Source organism: Balaenoptera borealis (assembly GCF_965194805.1).
Source record: "Balaenoptera borealis genome assembly, chromosome: 1".
Taxonomy (NCBI): Eukaryota; Metazoa; Chordata; class Mammalia; order Artiodactyla; family Balaenopteridae; genus Balaenoptera; species Balaenoptera borealis.
The window spans coordinates 119,079,944-119,096,577 of record NC_138860.1 but is presented as its reverse complement, the minus strand read 5'-3'; the positions used below and the strand labels follow the sequence as shown (position 1 = coordinate 119,096,577).

Sequence of the window (16,634 nt, the reverse complement as noted above, 5' to 3'; positions counted from 1 at the left end):
AATGTTACAAAAAAAATTCCAGAAAGTTCCAAAACAAAACATGAATTTGCCACGAACTGACACTGGTTTACGTAGCATTTATACTGTATTTAAAACTATTTACATAGCATTTACATTGTATTAAGATTATAAGTAATCTAGAGGTGATTTAAAGTATATGGGAGAACGTATGTAGGTTATATGCAAATATTATGCCATTTTATGTAAGGGACTTAAGCATGTGCAGATTTTGGTACCTGTGGGGGTCCTGCAACCAATCCCCTATGGATACTGAGGGATGACTGTAACTATATTGTCAAAACAAAGAGATAATTTTAAAAGTAGTAAGAGAAATGTGACTCATTACATAAAGGAGCCTAAATAATACTATAAGTAGGTTTCTCAGCAGAAATTTTGCAGACCAGGAGAGAATGGAATAACATCTTCAAAATATGGAAAGAAAAAAAAAGAACCTGTTAACCAAGAACACTATACCCAGAAAAGCTGTCCTTCAGGAATAGAGGCATGATAAAGATTTTCCCAAACAAACAAAATCTGAAGGGTTCATCACCACTAAATATGCCTTACAAAAAATGCTGAAGGGCATTTTTGAAGCTGAAATATAACAATATAACATTGTAAAAACATATAAATGTGTGAAACACCCCACTAAAGGTAAATATATATTCAAGCCAGATTCTCTAATATTGTAATGGTGGTACATAAATCACTTAAAATTCTAGTTTAAAAGTTGAAAAGCAAGTTTATTAAAAATAACCATAACGGGATTGGTTCAAGATGGTGGAGTAGAAGGACGTGCTCTCACTCCCTCTTGCGAGAACACCGGAATCACAACTAACTGCTGAACAATCATCAACGGGAAGACACTGGAACTCACCAAAAAAGATACCCCACAACCAAATACAAAGGAGAAGCCACAATGAGACGGTAGGAGGGGCGCAATCACAATAAAATCAAATCCCATAACTCCTGTGTGGGTGACTCACAAACTGGAGAACACTTATACCACAGAAGTCCACCCACTGGAGTGAAGGTTCTGAGCCCCACGTCAGGCTTCCGAACCTGGGGGTCTGGCAACGGAAGGAGGAATTCCTAGAGAATCAGACTTTGAAGGCTAGCAGGATTTGACTGCAGGACTTCGACAGGACTGGGGGAAACAGAGACTCAACTCTTGGAGGGCACACACAAAGTAGTGTGCACATCGGGACCAGGGGAAGGAGCAGTGACCCCCCACAGAGACTGAACCAGACCTACCTGCTAGTGTTGGAGGGTCTCGTGCAGAGGCAGGGGGTGGCTCTGTCTCACCGTGTGGACAAGGACACTGGCAGCAGAAGCTCTGGGAAGTACTCCTTGGCGTGAGCCCTCCAAGCATCCGCCATTAGCCCCACCAAAGAGCCTGAGTAGGCTCCACTGTTGGGTTGCCTCAGGCCAAACAACCAACAGGGAGGGGACCAAGCCCCACCCATCAGCAGTCAAGTGGATTAAAGTTTTACTGAGCTCTGCTCACCAGAGAAACACCCAGCTCTACCCACCATCAGTCCCTCCCATCAGGAAACTTGCACAAGCCACTTAGATAGCTTCATCCACCAAGGGCAGACAGCAGAAGCAAGAAGTACTACAATCCTACAGCCTGTGGAACAAAAACCACATTCACAGAAAGATAGACAAGATGAAAAGGCAGAGGACTATGTACCAGATGAAGGAACAAGATAAAACCCCAGAAAAACAACTAAATGAAGTGGAGATAGGAAACCTTCCAGAAAAGGAATTCAGAATAATGATAGTGAAGATGATCCAGGACCTCAGAAAAAGAATGGAGGCAAAGATCGAGAAGATGCAAGAAATGTTTAACAAAGATCTAGAAGAATTAAAGAACAAACAAACAGAGATGAACAATACAATAACTGAAGTGAAAAATACACTAGAAGGAATCAATAGCAGAATAACTGAGGCAGAAGAACGGAAAAGTGACCTGGAAGACAGAATGGTGGAATTCACTGCTGCAGAACAGAATAAAGAAAAAAGAATGAAAAGAAATGAAGACAGCCTAAGAGACCTCTGGGACAACATTAAATGCAACAACATTTGCATTACAGGGGTCCCAGAAGGAGAAGAGAGAGAGAAAGGACCCAAGAAAATATTTGAAGAGATTATAGTCGAAAACTTCCCTAACATGGGAAAGGAAATAGCCACCCAAATCCAGGAAGCGCAGAGAATCCCATACAGGATAAACCCAAGGAGAAACATGCCGAGACACACAGTAATCAAATTGGCAAAAATTAAACACAAAGAAAAATTATTGAAAGCAGCAAGGGAAAAATGACAAATAACATACAAGGGAACTCCCATAAGGTTAACAGCTGATTTCTCAGCAGAAACTCTATAAGTCAGAAGAGAGTGGCATGATATACTTAAAGTGATGAAAGGGAAGAACCTACAACCAAGATTACTCTACCCAGCAAGTATCTCATTCAGATTCGATGGAGAAATCAAAAGCTTTACACACAAGCAAACGCTAACAGAATTCAGCACCACCAAACCAACTCTACAGCAAATGCTAAAGGAACTTCTCTAAGTGGGAAACACAAGAGAAGAAAAGGACCTACAAAAACAAACCCAAAACAATTAAGAAAATGGTCATAGGAACATACATATCGATAATTACCTTAAACGTGAATGGATTAAATGCTCCAACCAAAAGACACAGGCTCGCTGAATGGATACAAAAACAAGACCCATCTATATGCTGTCTACAAGAGACCCACTTCAGACCTAGGGACACATACAGACTGAAAGTGAGGGGATGGAAAAACATATTCCATGCAAATGGAAATCAAAAGAAAGCTGGAGTAGCAATACTCATATCACATAAAATAGACTTGAAAATAAAGACTGTTACAAAAGACAAGGAAGGACACTACATAATGATCAAGGGATCAATCCAAGAAGAAGATATAACAATTATAAATATATATGCACCCAACCTAGGAGCACCCCAATACATAAGGCAACTGCTAACAGCTATAAAAGAGGAAATCGACAGTAACACAATAATAGTGGGAGACTTTATCACCTCACTTAAACCAATGGACAGATCATCCAAACAGAAAATTAATAAGGAAACACAAGCTTTAAATGACACAACAGACCAGATAGATTTAATTGATATTTATAAGACATTCCATCCAAAAACAGCAGATTACACTTTCTTCTCAAGTGTGCACGGAACATTCTCCAGGATAGATCACATCTTGGGTCACAAATGAAGCCTCAGTAAATTTAAGAAAACTGAAATCATATAAAGCATCTTTTCTGACCACAACACTATGAGACTAGAAATCAATTACAGGGAAAAAAACGTAAAAAACACAAACACATGGAGGCTAAACAATATATTACTAAACCAAGAGCTCCCTGAAGAAATCAGAGGAAATCAAGAAATACCTAGAGACAAATGACAATGAAAACACGACGATCCAAAACCTCTGGGATGTGGCAAAAGCAGTTCTAAGAGGGAAGTTTATAGCTATACAAGCCTACCTCAAGAAACAAGAAAAATCTCAAGTAAACAATCTAACCTTACACCTAAAGGAACCAGAGAAAAAAGAACAAACAAAACCCATTAGCAGAAGGAAAGAAATCATAAAGATCAGAGCAGAAATAAATGAAATAGAAACAAAGAAAACAATAGCAAAGATCACTAAAACTAAAAGCTGGTTCTTTGAGAAGATAAACAAACTTGATAAACCATTAGCCAAACTCATCAAGAAAAAGAGGGAGAGGACTCAAATCAATAAAATTGTAATGAAAAAGGAGAAGTTAAAACAGACACTGCGGAAATACAAAGCATCCTAAGAGACTACTACAATCAACTCTATGACGATAAAATGGACAACCTGGAAGATATGGACAAATTCTTAGAAAGGTATAACCTTCCAAGACTGAACCAGGAAGAAATAGAAGATATGAACAGACCAATCACAGGTAATGAAATTGAAACTGTGATTAAAAATCTTCCAACAAACAAAAGTCCAGGACCAGATGGCTTCACAGGTGAATTCTATCAAACGTTTAGAGAAGAGCTAACACTCATCCTTCTCAAACTCTTCCAAAAATTTGCAGAGGAAGGAACACTCCCAAACTCATTCTATGAGGCCACCATCACCCTGCTACCAAAACCAGACAAAGATACTACAAAAAAAGAAAATTACAGACCAATATCACTGATGACTATAGATGCAAAAATCCTCAACAAAATACCAGCAAACAGAATCCAACAACACATTAAAAGGATCATACACCATGATCAAGTGGGATTTATCCCAGGGATGCAAGGATTCTTCATTATACACAAATCAATCAATGTGATACACCATATTAACAAATTGAAGAATAAAAACTATATGATCATCTCAATAGATGCAGAAAAAGCTTTTGACAAAATTCAACACCCATTTATGATAAAAACTCTCCAGAAAGTGGGTATAGAGGGAATCTAGCTCAACATAATAAAGGCCATATACAATAAACTCACAGCAAACATCATTCTCAATGGTGAAAAACTGAAAGCATTTCCTCTAAGATCAGGAACAAGACAAGGATGTCCACTCTCACCACTATTATTCAACATAGTTTTGGAAGTCCTAGCCACAGCAATCAGAGAAGAAAAAGAAATAAAAGGGATACAAATTGGAAAGGAAGAAGTAAAACTGTCACTGTTTGCAGATAACATGATACTATATATAGAGAATCCTAAAGATGCCACCAGAATACTACTAGAGCTAATCAATGAATTTGGTAAAGTTGTAGGATACAAAATTAATGCACAGAAATCTCTTGCATTCCTATACTGTAATGATGAAAAATATGAAAGAGAAATTAAGGAAACACTTCCATTTACCATTGCAACAAAAAGAATAAAATACCTAGGAATAAACCTACCTAGGGAGACAAAAGACCTGTATGCAGAAAACTATAAGACACTGATGAAAGAAATTAAAGATGATACCAACAGATGGAGAGATATACCATGTTCTTGGATTGGAAGAATCAAAATTGTGAAAATGACTATACTACCCAAAGCAATCTACAGATTTAATGCAATCCCTATCAAATTACCAATGGCATTTTTTACGGAACTAGAACAAAAAATCTTAAAATTTGTATGGAGACACAAAAGACCCTGAATAGCCAAAGCAGTCTGGAGAGAAAAAAGTGGAGCTGGAGGAATCAGACTCCCTGACTTCGGACTATACTACAGAGCTACAGTAATCCGGACAATATGGTACTGGCACAAAAACAGAAATATAGATCAATGGAACAAGATAGAAAGCCCAGAGATAAACCCACACACCTATGGTCAACTAATCTATGACAAAGGAGGCAAAGATATACAATGGAGAAAAGACAGTCTCTTCAATAAGTGGTGCTGGGAAAACTGGACAGCTATATGTAAAAGAGTAAAATTAGAACACTCCCTATCACCGTACACAAAAAGAAACTCAAAATGGATTAGAGACCTAAATGTAAGACCGGGCACTATAAAACTCTTAGAGGAAAACATAGGAAGAACACTCTTTGACATAAATCACAGCAAGATCTTTTTTGATCCACCTCCTAGAGTAATGGAAATAAAAACAAAATTAAACAAATGGGACCTAATGAAACTTCAAAGCTTTTGCACAGCAAAGGAAACCATAAACAAGATGAAAAGACAACCCTCAAAATGGGAGAAAACATTTGCCAACGAATCATAGACAAAGGATTAATTTCCAATATATATAAACAGCTCATGCCGCTCAATATGAAAAAAACAAACAACCCAATCCAAAAGTGGGCAGAAGACCTAAATAGACATTTCTCCAAAGAAGACATACAGAAGGCCAAGAAGCACATGAAAAGCTGCTCAACATCACTAATTATTAAAGAAATGCAAATGAAAACTACAATGAGATATCACCTCACACCAGTTAGAATGGGCATCATCAGAAAATCTACAAACAACAAATGCTGGAGAGGGTGTGGAGAAAAGGGAACCCTCTTGCACTGTTGGTGGGAATGTAAATTGATACAGCCACTGTGGAGAACAGTATGGAGGTGCCTTAAAGAACTAAAAATAGAACTACCATATGACCCAGCAATCTCAGTACTCGACATATACCCTGGGAAAACCATAATTCAAAAAGACATATGCGGAAAGTGGCGGGGGTGGGGGGTTGTGGTGTGATGAATTGGGAGATTGGGATTGACATGTATACACTGATGTGTATAAAATGGATGACTAATAATAACCTGCTGTATAAAAAAATAAATAAAATTAAATTAAAAAAAAAAAAGACACATGCACCTCAATGTTCATTGCAGCACTATTTACAGTAGCCAGGTCATGGAAGCAACCTAAAGGCCCATCGACAGACGAATGCATAAAGAAGATGTGGTACATATATATATAATGGAATATTGCTCACCCATAAAAAGGAACGAAATTGGGTCATTCGTAGAGACGTGGATGGATCTAGAGACTGTCATACAGAGTGAAGTAAGTCAGAAAGAGAAAAACAAATATCGTATATTAACGCATATACGTGGAACCTAGAAAAATGGTACAGGTGAACCGGTTTGCAGGGCAGAAATTGAGACACAGATGTAGAGAACAAATGTATGGACATCAAGGGGGGAAAGCAGCAGGGGGTGGGTTGTAAAAAAAAAAAAAAAAGAAAGAAAGAATTCTTTTTTACACTTCAAAAAGTTAAACATAGTCCAGAATAGGAAAATCTACAGAGACAGAGAGTAAATTAGTGGTTGCCAGAGGCTAGGGGAAGGGGAGAATGACTGGTAGTGGGTACAGGGTTTGTTTTTGGCATGATGAAAATGTTCTGGAATTAGACAGTCATAATGATTGCACAACTTTGTGAATGTACTATAAACCACTAAATTGTACACTTTAAACATGTGAATTTTATGGTATGTGAATTACATCTCAATGAACCCATTATTTTAGAAAACAAACACAACAAGAACAACAACAACAAAAATAACCATAACTACAATAATTTGTTTTTGGATAAATAATACAAAAAGATTAAACTGTAACATCAATAACCTAAAATGTGAGGGGGGAGAAAGAAGTAAACGCATAAAGTTTCTGTATGATATCCAAGTTAAGTTTTATCTGCTTAAACTATGATGTACAATTGTAATATATTTTATGTGAGCCACAAAGGAAAAACATGTAGTAGATACACAAGATTATGATAAAGGATTCAAGGTACACTGCTACCGAAGTCCAAAAATCACAAAGGAAAACAAGTGGGTAAGCAATGAAGTAATAGTCTGTAAAACAATCAGCAAACAATGAACACAATGGCAATAGGAAGTCCTTCCTTATCAATAATTACTTTAATTGTAAATGGATTAACTTATCCAATCAAAAGACAGAATGGCTGAAAGGATTTTAAAAAAGAGACCCAGCTATATGCTGCCTACAAGAGACTCATTTAAGTTTTAAGGACACACAAAGACTGAGAGGGAAGGGATGAGGGAAGATATTTCAAGGAAATGGTACCCAAAAGAAAGCAGGGATAGCTATACTTATATCAGATAAAATAGATTTTAAGCTGAAAACAGTCACAAGAGACAAGGAAGGTCATTAATAATGATAAATGGGTCAATTAATTGATAATATATAATAATTATAAATATTTATGTGCCAAACATTGGAGTATCTAAATATATAAAGTAAATACTAACAGAAATAAAAGGAGAAATAAGCAGCAATACTATCCTGTTTGGGGACTTTAATATCCTACTCTCTAAAATGGCTACATCTTCCAGACAGAAAATTAATAAAGAAACAGAAGATTTGAACAACACTACAGGCCAAATAGACGTAATGGACATATAAGGAACATTCCATCCAACAGTAGCAGAATACACATTCTTCTCAAAAAATGTAAAAATGTTCACATGGAACATTTTTGTAGATAGATCATATGTAAGGCCACAATACAAGCCTCTATAAATACAGTTAGATAGAAATTATATCAAGTATCTTTCCAGCCACAATGGTATGAAACTAGAAATCAACAACAGGAGAGAAAAGTTGTAAAACTCACAAATACATGGAAATTAAAAAATATTCCTCAGACCCTGAAGCCCTAGGTGTCCCAGTGGTTTTAGCACGATGAGCTCAATCGGCACTGGGTATGACCTGTCAGCCTCTACATTCTCTCCTGTTGGAAGAGTTTTTCAAGTTGCGTTTGCTATGAAGCCTGTGGAAAATAGTAGTACAGCTATTGGAATCAGATGTAAAGATGGCGTTGTCTTTGGGGTAGAAAAATTAGTCCTTTCTAAATTTTATGAAGAAGGTGCTAACAAATGACTTTTTAATGTTGATCGGCATGTTGGAATGGCAGTAGCAGGTTTGTTGGCAGATGCTCGTTCTTTAGCAGACATTGCAAGAGAAGAGGCTTCCAACTTTAGATCTAATTTTGGATATAACCTTCCACTAAAGCATCTTGCAGACAGAGTGGCCATGTATGTACATGCCTATACACTCTACAGTGCTGTTAGACCTTTTGGCTGCAGTTTCATGTTAGGGTCTTACAGTGTGAATGATGGTGCACAACTTCCACTGTTTAACATTTTTAAAAACCAACTCTTATTTATTTTTTCTATTGTTTTCCTATCCTCTATTTCACTTATTCCTGCTCTAATCTTTATCACTTCCTTCTTGCTAACTTTGGCCTTATTTTGTTCTTCTTTTTCCACTTCCTTGAAGAGTAAAGTTAGGTTGCTTATTTGAGGTCTTTCCCTTTTTCTAATGTGGAATTTATCACTATAAACTTCCCTTTTAGAACTATTTTTGCAGCTGTATTTACAATAGCCAGGACATGGAAGCAACCTAAGTGTCCATCGACAGATGAATGGATAAAGAAGATGTGGCACATATATACAATGGAATATTACTCAGCCATAAAAAGAAACGAAATTGAGTTATTTGAAGTGAGGTGGATGGACCTAGAGTCTGTCATACAGAGTGAAGTAAGTCAGAAAGAGGAAAACAAATACCGTATGCTAACACATCTATATGGAATCTAAAAAAAAAAATGGTTCTGAAGAACCTAGGGGCAGGACGGGAATAAAGATACAGACATAGAGAATGGACTTGAGGACATGGAGAGGGGGAAGGGTAAGCTGGGACGAAGTGAGAGAGTGGCATGGACAAATATACACTACCAAATGTAAAATAGATAGACTAGCTCTAGTGGGAAGCAGCCACATAGCACAGGGAGGTCAGCTCAGTGCTTTGTGACCACCTAGAGGGGTGGGATAGGGAGGGTGGGAGGGAGATGCAAGAGGGAGGGGATATGGGGATATATGTATATGTATAGCTGATTCACTTTGTTATACAGCAGAAACTAACACACCATTGTAAAGCAATTATACTCCAATAAAGATGTTAAAAAAGAATAAAGCTTATGGACTTACAATATGAAAAAAAATGTTATCTGAACTGTCAGAAAAAAAATGATAAACAAAATTGACAAACCTTTAGCCAAACTCACTGAGAGAGAGGACCCAAAGTTAGAAATGAAAGAGGAGACATAAAGGATACCACAGAAAGAAAAAGGATCATAAGAAACAACTACATACAATTATTTGCCAGCAAATTGAAAACCTAGAAGAAATGGAGAAATAGAAACATACTACCTACTAAGACTGAATCATGAAGAAATAGAAAATCTAAAAAGACCAATGAATAAGGAGATTGAATCAGTAGTGAAAAACCTCTCAACAAAGAAAAGCCCAGGACCAAATGGTTTCACTGATGAATCATATCAAACATTTAAAGAAGAATTAATGCTAAACTTTCTCAAATTTTCCCAAAATTTTGAAGAAGGAATACGCCCAAAGACATTTTACAAGGCCAGCATTACTCTGATGCCAAGCCAGATAAGGATACTACAAGAAAAAAAAAATTCAGGCCAGCCAATATCCCTGACAAATAGAGATGCAAAAACTCTCAGCAAAATACTAGCAAACTGAATTCAATAGCATATTAAAAGGACCATACACCATGATCAAGTGGGATTTATTCCAGGTATGCAAAGATGACTCAAAAATCTGCAAATCAGTCAATGTGATGTACCACATTCCCAGAATTAAAGAAAAAAACCATACGATCATCTCAATAGATGCAGAAAAGGCCTGGAAAAAAATTCAACAACGTTTCATGATAAAAAGTCTCAACAAATTGGGTACAGAAGGAATGTACCTCAACATAATAAAAGCCATATATGAAAAACCCACAGCTAACATCATACTCAAAAAAAGCTTTTCCTCCAAGATCAGGAACATGGCAAGTGTGACTGGAAGTCCAAGCTTGAGCAATTGGGCAAGAAAGAGAAATAAAAGGCATCCAAGTTAGAAAGGAAGAAGTAAAACAGAAGTAAAACCATGTCTATTTGCAGGTGACATCTTAATATACAGAAAACTCTGAAGCCTGTACCACAAAACTGTTAGCATTAATAAATGATTTCAATAAAGCTGCAGGATACAAAATCAACCTACAAAAACCCAGTCATATTTCCACACACTAACAACAAATTATCTGAAAAAGAAATAAAGAAAATAATCCCATTTACAATAGCATCAAAAACAATAAAATACTTAGAATAAATATAACCCAGGAGGTAAAATATCTATACACTGAAAACCAGAAGACACTGATGAAAGAAACTGAAGAAAATACAAATAAATGGAAAAATATCTCATTTTCACATATTGTTAAAATGTCCATACTATCCAAACCCATCTACAGATTCAGTATAATCCCTATCAAGATTCCAGGCACTTTTTTTTATCAAAATAGAAAAAAGGAATTCTAAAATTTTCATGGAACCATAAAAGACACCGAATAGGTAAAACAATCTTGAGAAAGAAGAACAAGGCTGGAGGCCTCACACTTCCTAATTTCAGACTATATCAATACAAAACTATATTAACCAAAACAGTATGGTATCAGCATTACAACAGACATATAGACCAAAAGAACAGAATCAAGAGCCCAGAAATAAACCCATGCATATAAGGTCAACTAATATTTGAAAAAATGTGATCGTATATGCACACATATATATGTTCTCTATGTATACAATGTAATATTATTCAGTAATAAAAAGAAGGAAATTCTGCCACTTGAAACAACATGGATAGACCTTGAAAGCATTATGCTTGTGAAATAAGTCAGAGAAAGACAAATACTGTATGATCTCATGAATATGTATTATCTAAAAATACTCATAAGAACTCATAGAAACAGAGTTGTTTGGTGTTGCCAGGGGTAAAGAGATGGGGAAAATAAGTGAAGGTGGTCAAAGGGTACAAATTTCCAGTTATAAGATGAATAAGTTCTGGAGATCTAATGTACAGCATGGTGACTATAGTTAACAACACTGTATTGTGTACTTGAAAGATGCTAAGACAGTAACTCTTAAAAATTCTCACCACACACACAAAAAGGAAACTATCTGAGGTGATACGTGTGCTAACTAAACTTATTATGGTAATCATTTAGCAATATTTATGCATAACAAATCAACAAGTCATGCACTGTAAACTTATATAACTTATATAATACATGTCAATTACATCGCAATAAAGTGAGAAAAAAATGAAGAAGTTCAATAGCATGTGTGACACATGGGAAAAGTATCTTTTTTCCTTGGATGTTAGGAAGTCTGATAATCAGTCCCCGGTTTGTTCTTCACTCGAGCCATAGTTCCAACCTTCAAATACCAAATGGACATATAAAGGGGTCAAGAATGTGTGTGTATGGCTCACACTTGTGTGTGTGTGTGTGTGTGTGTGTGTGTGTGTATGTGTGTGTGTGTAGAGGACTGAGTTCACTGAGTATTGAACCCAGCAGTACTCACCAGAGGACCCATTAGACCTGGTCCACCCAGGGGCCCTGTGGTCCCTGGTAAGCCTGTCTCTCCTTTTTCTCCATCCTCTCCAGGAAGTCCTCTTCTTCCTGGGTCCCCCTGTAACCCAGTAAAAATTTTTGAGAAAGGGAAAGTAGTAAAATAATTATGCCATGCAATAAGAGATTTTTGTTGGCACATAAAAAATTATGTGTAATATTTGAAAGATTTCTCAAAAACATCTACCTTAATCATAATGTTAAAAGTATAATTTACCTTTACTCCATCTTTACCCTGGAGACCTTCTTCTCCAGCAGCTCCTGGTTCACCCTATTTGGTAGCAGAAACATAAGATTTATTATTTCGCTAAATCATTTATCTAAATTTATTTTTTGCCCCTGGTATCTATAGAAGTAGCAGGTTTATATACATTTATTCCTACTTCTACTTTATTTATAAGGAGTATTTGAAAGTATAATGAACATGATTTAATTTGCCTGGAATAACCCTGAAGATGATTTAAAGAGTCATAGCACTGTAAATTCAAACACAAGATGGTCTCAGAATATTAATAACTTTTAGATAATTAAAGGTAATATGTATTCATTTGGTAGCTTTGGATATTTAGACAGCTATACCTATGTTTCTTAGTTCAAAGACTGTAAATACTGAATTCCATAAAATTATAGTATCTTGCTTTTCTTAATTTACATGGATTAATACAACTTAATTCAGTTAAGATCAGTGTACCAGATTTTTAGGGTCTGTACTTTCTCCCTTACAGAGAAGAGGCAACTATCAAGGCCCTAGTATATTTGGAAGTTGTCTTCTAGACACAGAACTTGCAGAAATGTAGAGCCACAATTTATGAAGCTATTAAAGAAGTACTGGCTCTCTTGCCACCTGAACTATTTAAAAGTAAATTAATCAGTGTGTCTTCACAGTTGCTCATTGCTCCAACTGCTGACACTTTCGTTACCCTGACCTCATACTTCCCACCCCCCTGGAAAAAAAAGGGAAAATGAACAGGAAAGAAATCGAATGCAAAATACATCTCCCAACTTTACCTTTTAGTAAACAAATGTCTCTTAAAATTATCTTGGTCCCTGTTATTTTGGAAAAAAACTTACCACAGCTTAAATTAACCACTGTCTATATTAGAATAACTTCTGTAAGCTATCTCATCACAATTATCTACAGTTATTTCTTTGAATCTTGTTAACTTTGCATGACCCTAGTTTTTTGTTGTTGTTTTTCTAAACACAAATTAGATTTCAACACCTGTCGGTCTTGTTAGGTCCGGAAATAGCATGAGAGTTGATCACTAGTATTTGTGAATTTCTTCTTCATGCTAACATTAGTGACAATCACAGTGACTCCACACATTTGGCAAGGATTCTGCTGAGTACATCTGATTCTGAGAAAAAGGATGTGTGTGGTTAGGACTCTCAATGCTACTAAATTACAATGTGAACAGAGTTTAGCATGCAGCTTTGGAAATTATGAAATGAAGACAAACATTTTCTATAATGCACCAGAAAAGTTTACTATACAATCTTTGAAGTCTTTAGGCTGAGTTTTGAGTCTTTAAAATAGGAGGGCCAGTGCATTAAAATGGTTTCTTGTAGGCACGTACCCGTAACCCTGGCTCCCCAGCCACTCCAACACTGCCTGCAGGTCCAACATCTCCCTGAAGAAACAAAGGGAAAGATTAAACTCTTTTCTACTAAAACTGCATGTCTAATAGTTATGGAGGGTATGAAGACAGGGGTTCCAAAACACTATTTTTTCCTTTTCTTCAGATTAATTTATTTATAATACTTTGCTTTTTCATTTGTATTCCCTCCCATATATAGCCGTATATATATGTGTGTGTATAGATATACACACACATACTTATCTGCACAGAGACAAATAATTTTTTTCTGAGTAGTATTTTTTTCTGACTCATTTGAGAACACTTTCCATTTTTATCTGCTGTCCTTTATCTGCTTGCAAGATGGTGGCTGTTTGCCAAAATACTGCAAACATCGGGGAGTCAATGGTGAAAGTTTAGAGACCTTCTCCTTTACTATTTAGGAAGGTTACCTTTGCACCTGGCTCTCCTTGCAGACCAGATTCTCCCTCAATACCTGAAGGTCCCTAGAATAGAATGATTCGACACATTGTTTGTACACATTCCTTCACCAACATAAAGGCAATAACAACCTCATAAGAAGATGGAAGTAATTTTCAGCCCAAGGATGGGATATCTATGTCCAGGAAAGGATTTTTGCTGCTCTTTTATAAACTTCATGGCGTAAGACCAGATAATTTCTGGGACCGTTTAACGGTTCAAATGCTAAAACAACATCACCAGAAATCAGGACTGCTTAGACCAGTTTCTTCTAATCCTTCCTCTCGTCCTTTAATCTTTGGTCAAGACAAACTACTTCCCATTTCCTCTTCTAATTTTCTACCCTCATACCCTTACTATTCTCTGTGTTTTTCACTTTTTATTCTTCCCATCTATTTATGTTCATCCCTCTTGGAATACACTTCTTGAAAAAAATTCCATTTTCTTTATTGGTTTTGTAAAATATATCACACAAAGAAGATATGAATTATATATATACATATATACGGCATTTTTTCCCACGCCCCTTTCATGGTTGGGTCCAGTTGGGAAGATTTTGGTTGAAGCTTTTATCTTGAAAACATATAACCTCTTGCAACCTCTGGCTATTTATAAGCTTCGAGCTCCTATAATTGCTGTTGTATTGGGTTTTTTTTTTTTTTCTCTTGGAGACATTTATCTTGTTTTTGAGAATACTATGCCTGCCTCTCCCTTCTCTACTTCCTCACTCTCTCTCTTCTCTTACTCTATGTGTGTGTATGTATGTATGTGTACTTATACACACACAATTATAAATACATACATATGCATTCTATAATCCCCATGTTTTCAGAGTAGAGGGGTAGTTTAAAGCCATTAACCTATGATACTATCTTGACCAGAAGTTTCCTGTTTGCTTTCTGCCTTCCAGGGATTCCTTAATAGTTCTGATCCACGGGTGATAACCTTCCAAATAATTATTAGAGATTAAAATATCTCTTATGTTGTTACAGTATTTTAGATTAGAAGTTCAATTTTCCATTTTGACTCAGCTTCCACAATCCAGACTTCCTTTGCTTTTTTCAAAATAAAAGTTATACAGGCACAATAGTACAGATGGACTTATAATGAAAAGCCCCAGCCCCATTCCTCAGAGGCAACTACTTTATAAAACAATTTGTTTTTAGTTCTCCTAATGGTTATTTCTATAACCAAGAAATCTACCTCTAATTCTTGATGTATTACCTTGCTAAAAGTTTAGTTCCCTTAAAACTCCCTCCATTTTACCATCATTTCACCAATTTTTAAATAGTTATATTATTTAAAATTTTCTGTTGGTTACCTTTGTGACTTTACTGTTACAAGAGGCAGTGTATTACAGTACTTAAGAGGAAGGACTATGAAGTGAGACTGCCTGAGTTTCTGCTCTGCCTCAGAAATTATAGAATTTAATATCCTCACCTAAAGTTAAAATTCTCTCTCAAGAGAGAATTCCAACTCTCTCAGAACTTCTTCCATATCAAGATTGCTTTTAATCTCCTAGACCTCGTCTATTCCTCAGTTTCACCCAATCTGTCAGCTCCTCTTGGCTTCTTTTATTCTTAGGCTAAATCCAATAGTTGATCTTCTGATCTCTGTGGTACCTCTTTTCTTATGCCAATCTTGGATTAGCGCTTTAAATTGCCTTGTCCATTTCTATTCCCAGTTGAACATCAATGGAAAAATTACACTCTTGTGCAAAGTCGCTTCATTACATATTGAGAGGCATAGTGACTAAGAGAATGGGTTGCAGAGAGAGACGGCCTAAATTTAAATGTGGGCTCTACCACTACTACAAGCTATTGCTCTTGAACAAGTTGCTTAACCATTTCATGTCTTAGTTTCCTCATCTGTAGAATGAGGATAATTGCATTACCTCATGGGTTATTGTGAGAATTCATTAATATGGTAAAGTACATAAATATTGCTAGGAACATAGAAAGTTCTCTGAAGTTGTTACCTATTATTAACATCATTATTATTAATATAATGCAAATTCAAAGTCTCCTACTTCAGTTTTACTTTTAATAAGGTATATCTGCTTTTACATGTCTTTAGTCATTTCCCTCTTCCATTATCCTCAACCACTATTCTAAACCAGCATATTTTCCTCAATAGAAAATATGCTCAAACCCTACTCCTTATCACGACAGATTCTTGTCTCCTACCCTGTTAAAAAAAAAAAATTCAAGTTATGAGGTATGACTTTCCTCTGCTTTTCTTAGACTCAGAGGATGGATGTGGCATGGTATAGGTTTTCAGCACTGGCTTTTGAATCAGATGCGGATTCAAAGCCAAGGTCTGCTACCTGTTAACCATTTACCTTGGGCAGAGTAGCAGATTATGACTAACATTCTTCTTTTCTTGTCTCAGGAAAGGATATTGCCATCCATCCTGTTGAAATCTGGAAATAATTTTTGACTTCTCTTTCCCCTTTACTTTCCATATCCCACAAATATGCAGGTTCTCCAGAATTTATGTAACAAACATTTCTCAAATACATCCCCTTCTTATTTATGCTGACTACTTTAGTTCGGACCTCCATTGTTTCTTAACTAGTTGAATGCAACAGCCTT

At 36.2% G+C, this 16,634-nt stretch overlaps 1 protein-coding gene across 1 annotated transcript in view; it reads right to left on the bottom strand.

Moving 5' to 3' along the window:
- The window catches only part of COL24A1 (collagen type XXIV alpha 1 chain), a 412,921-nt gene that overhangs the window by 108,350 nt on the left and 287,937 nt on the right, over nt 1–16,634 (bottom strand). The window contains exons 37-40 of the mRNA XM_082408071.1: nt 14,013–14,066; nt 13,561–13,614; nt 12,201–12,254; nt 11,937–12,044 (exon numbers count right to left, since the gene is read on the bottom strand). Coding sequence (XP_082264197.1) covers nt 11,937–12,044; nt 12,201–12,254; nt 13,561–13,614; nt 14,013–14,066 — 270 coding nt within the window. The remainder of the gene's footprint in view (nt 1–11,936; nt 12,045–12,200; nt 12,255–13,560; nt 13,615–14,012; nt 14,067–16,634) is intronic.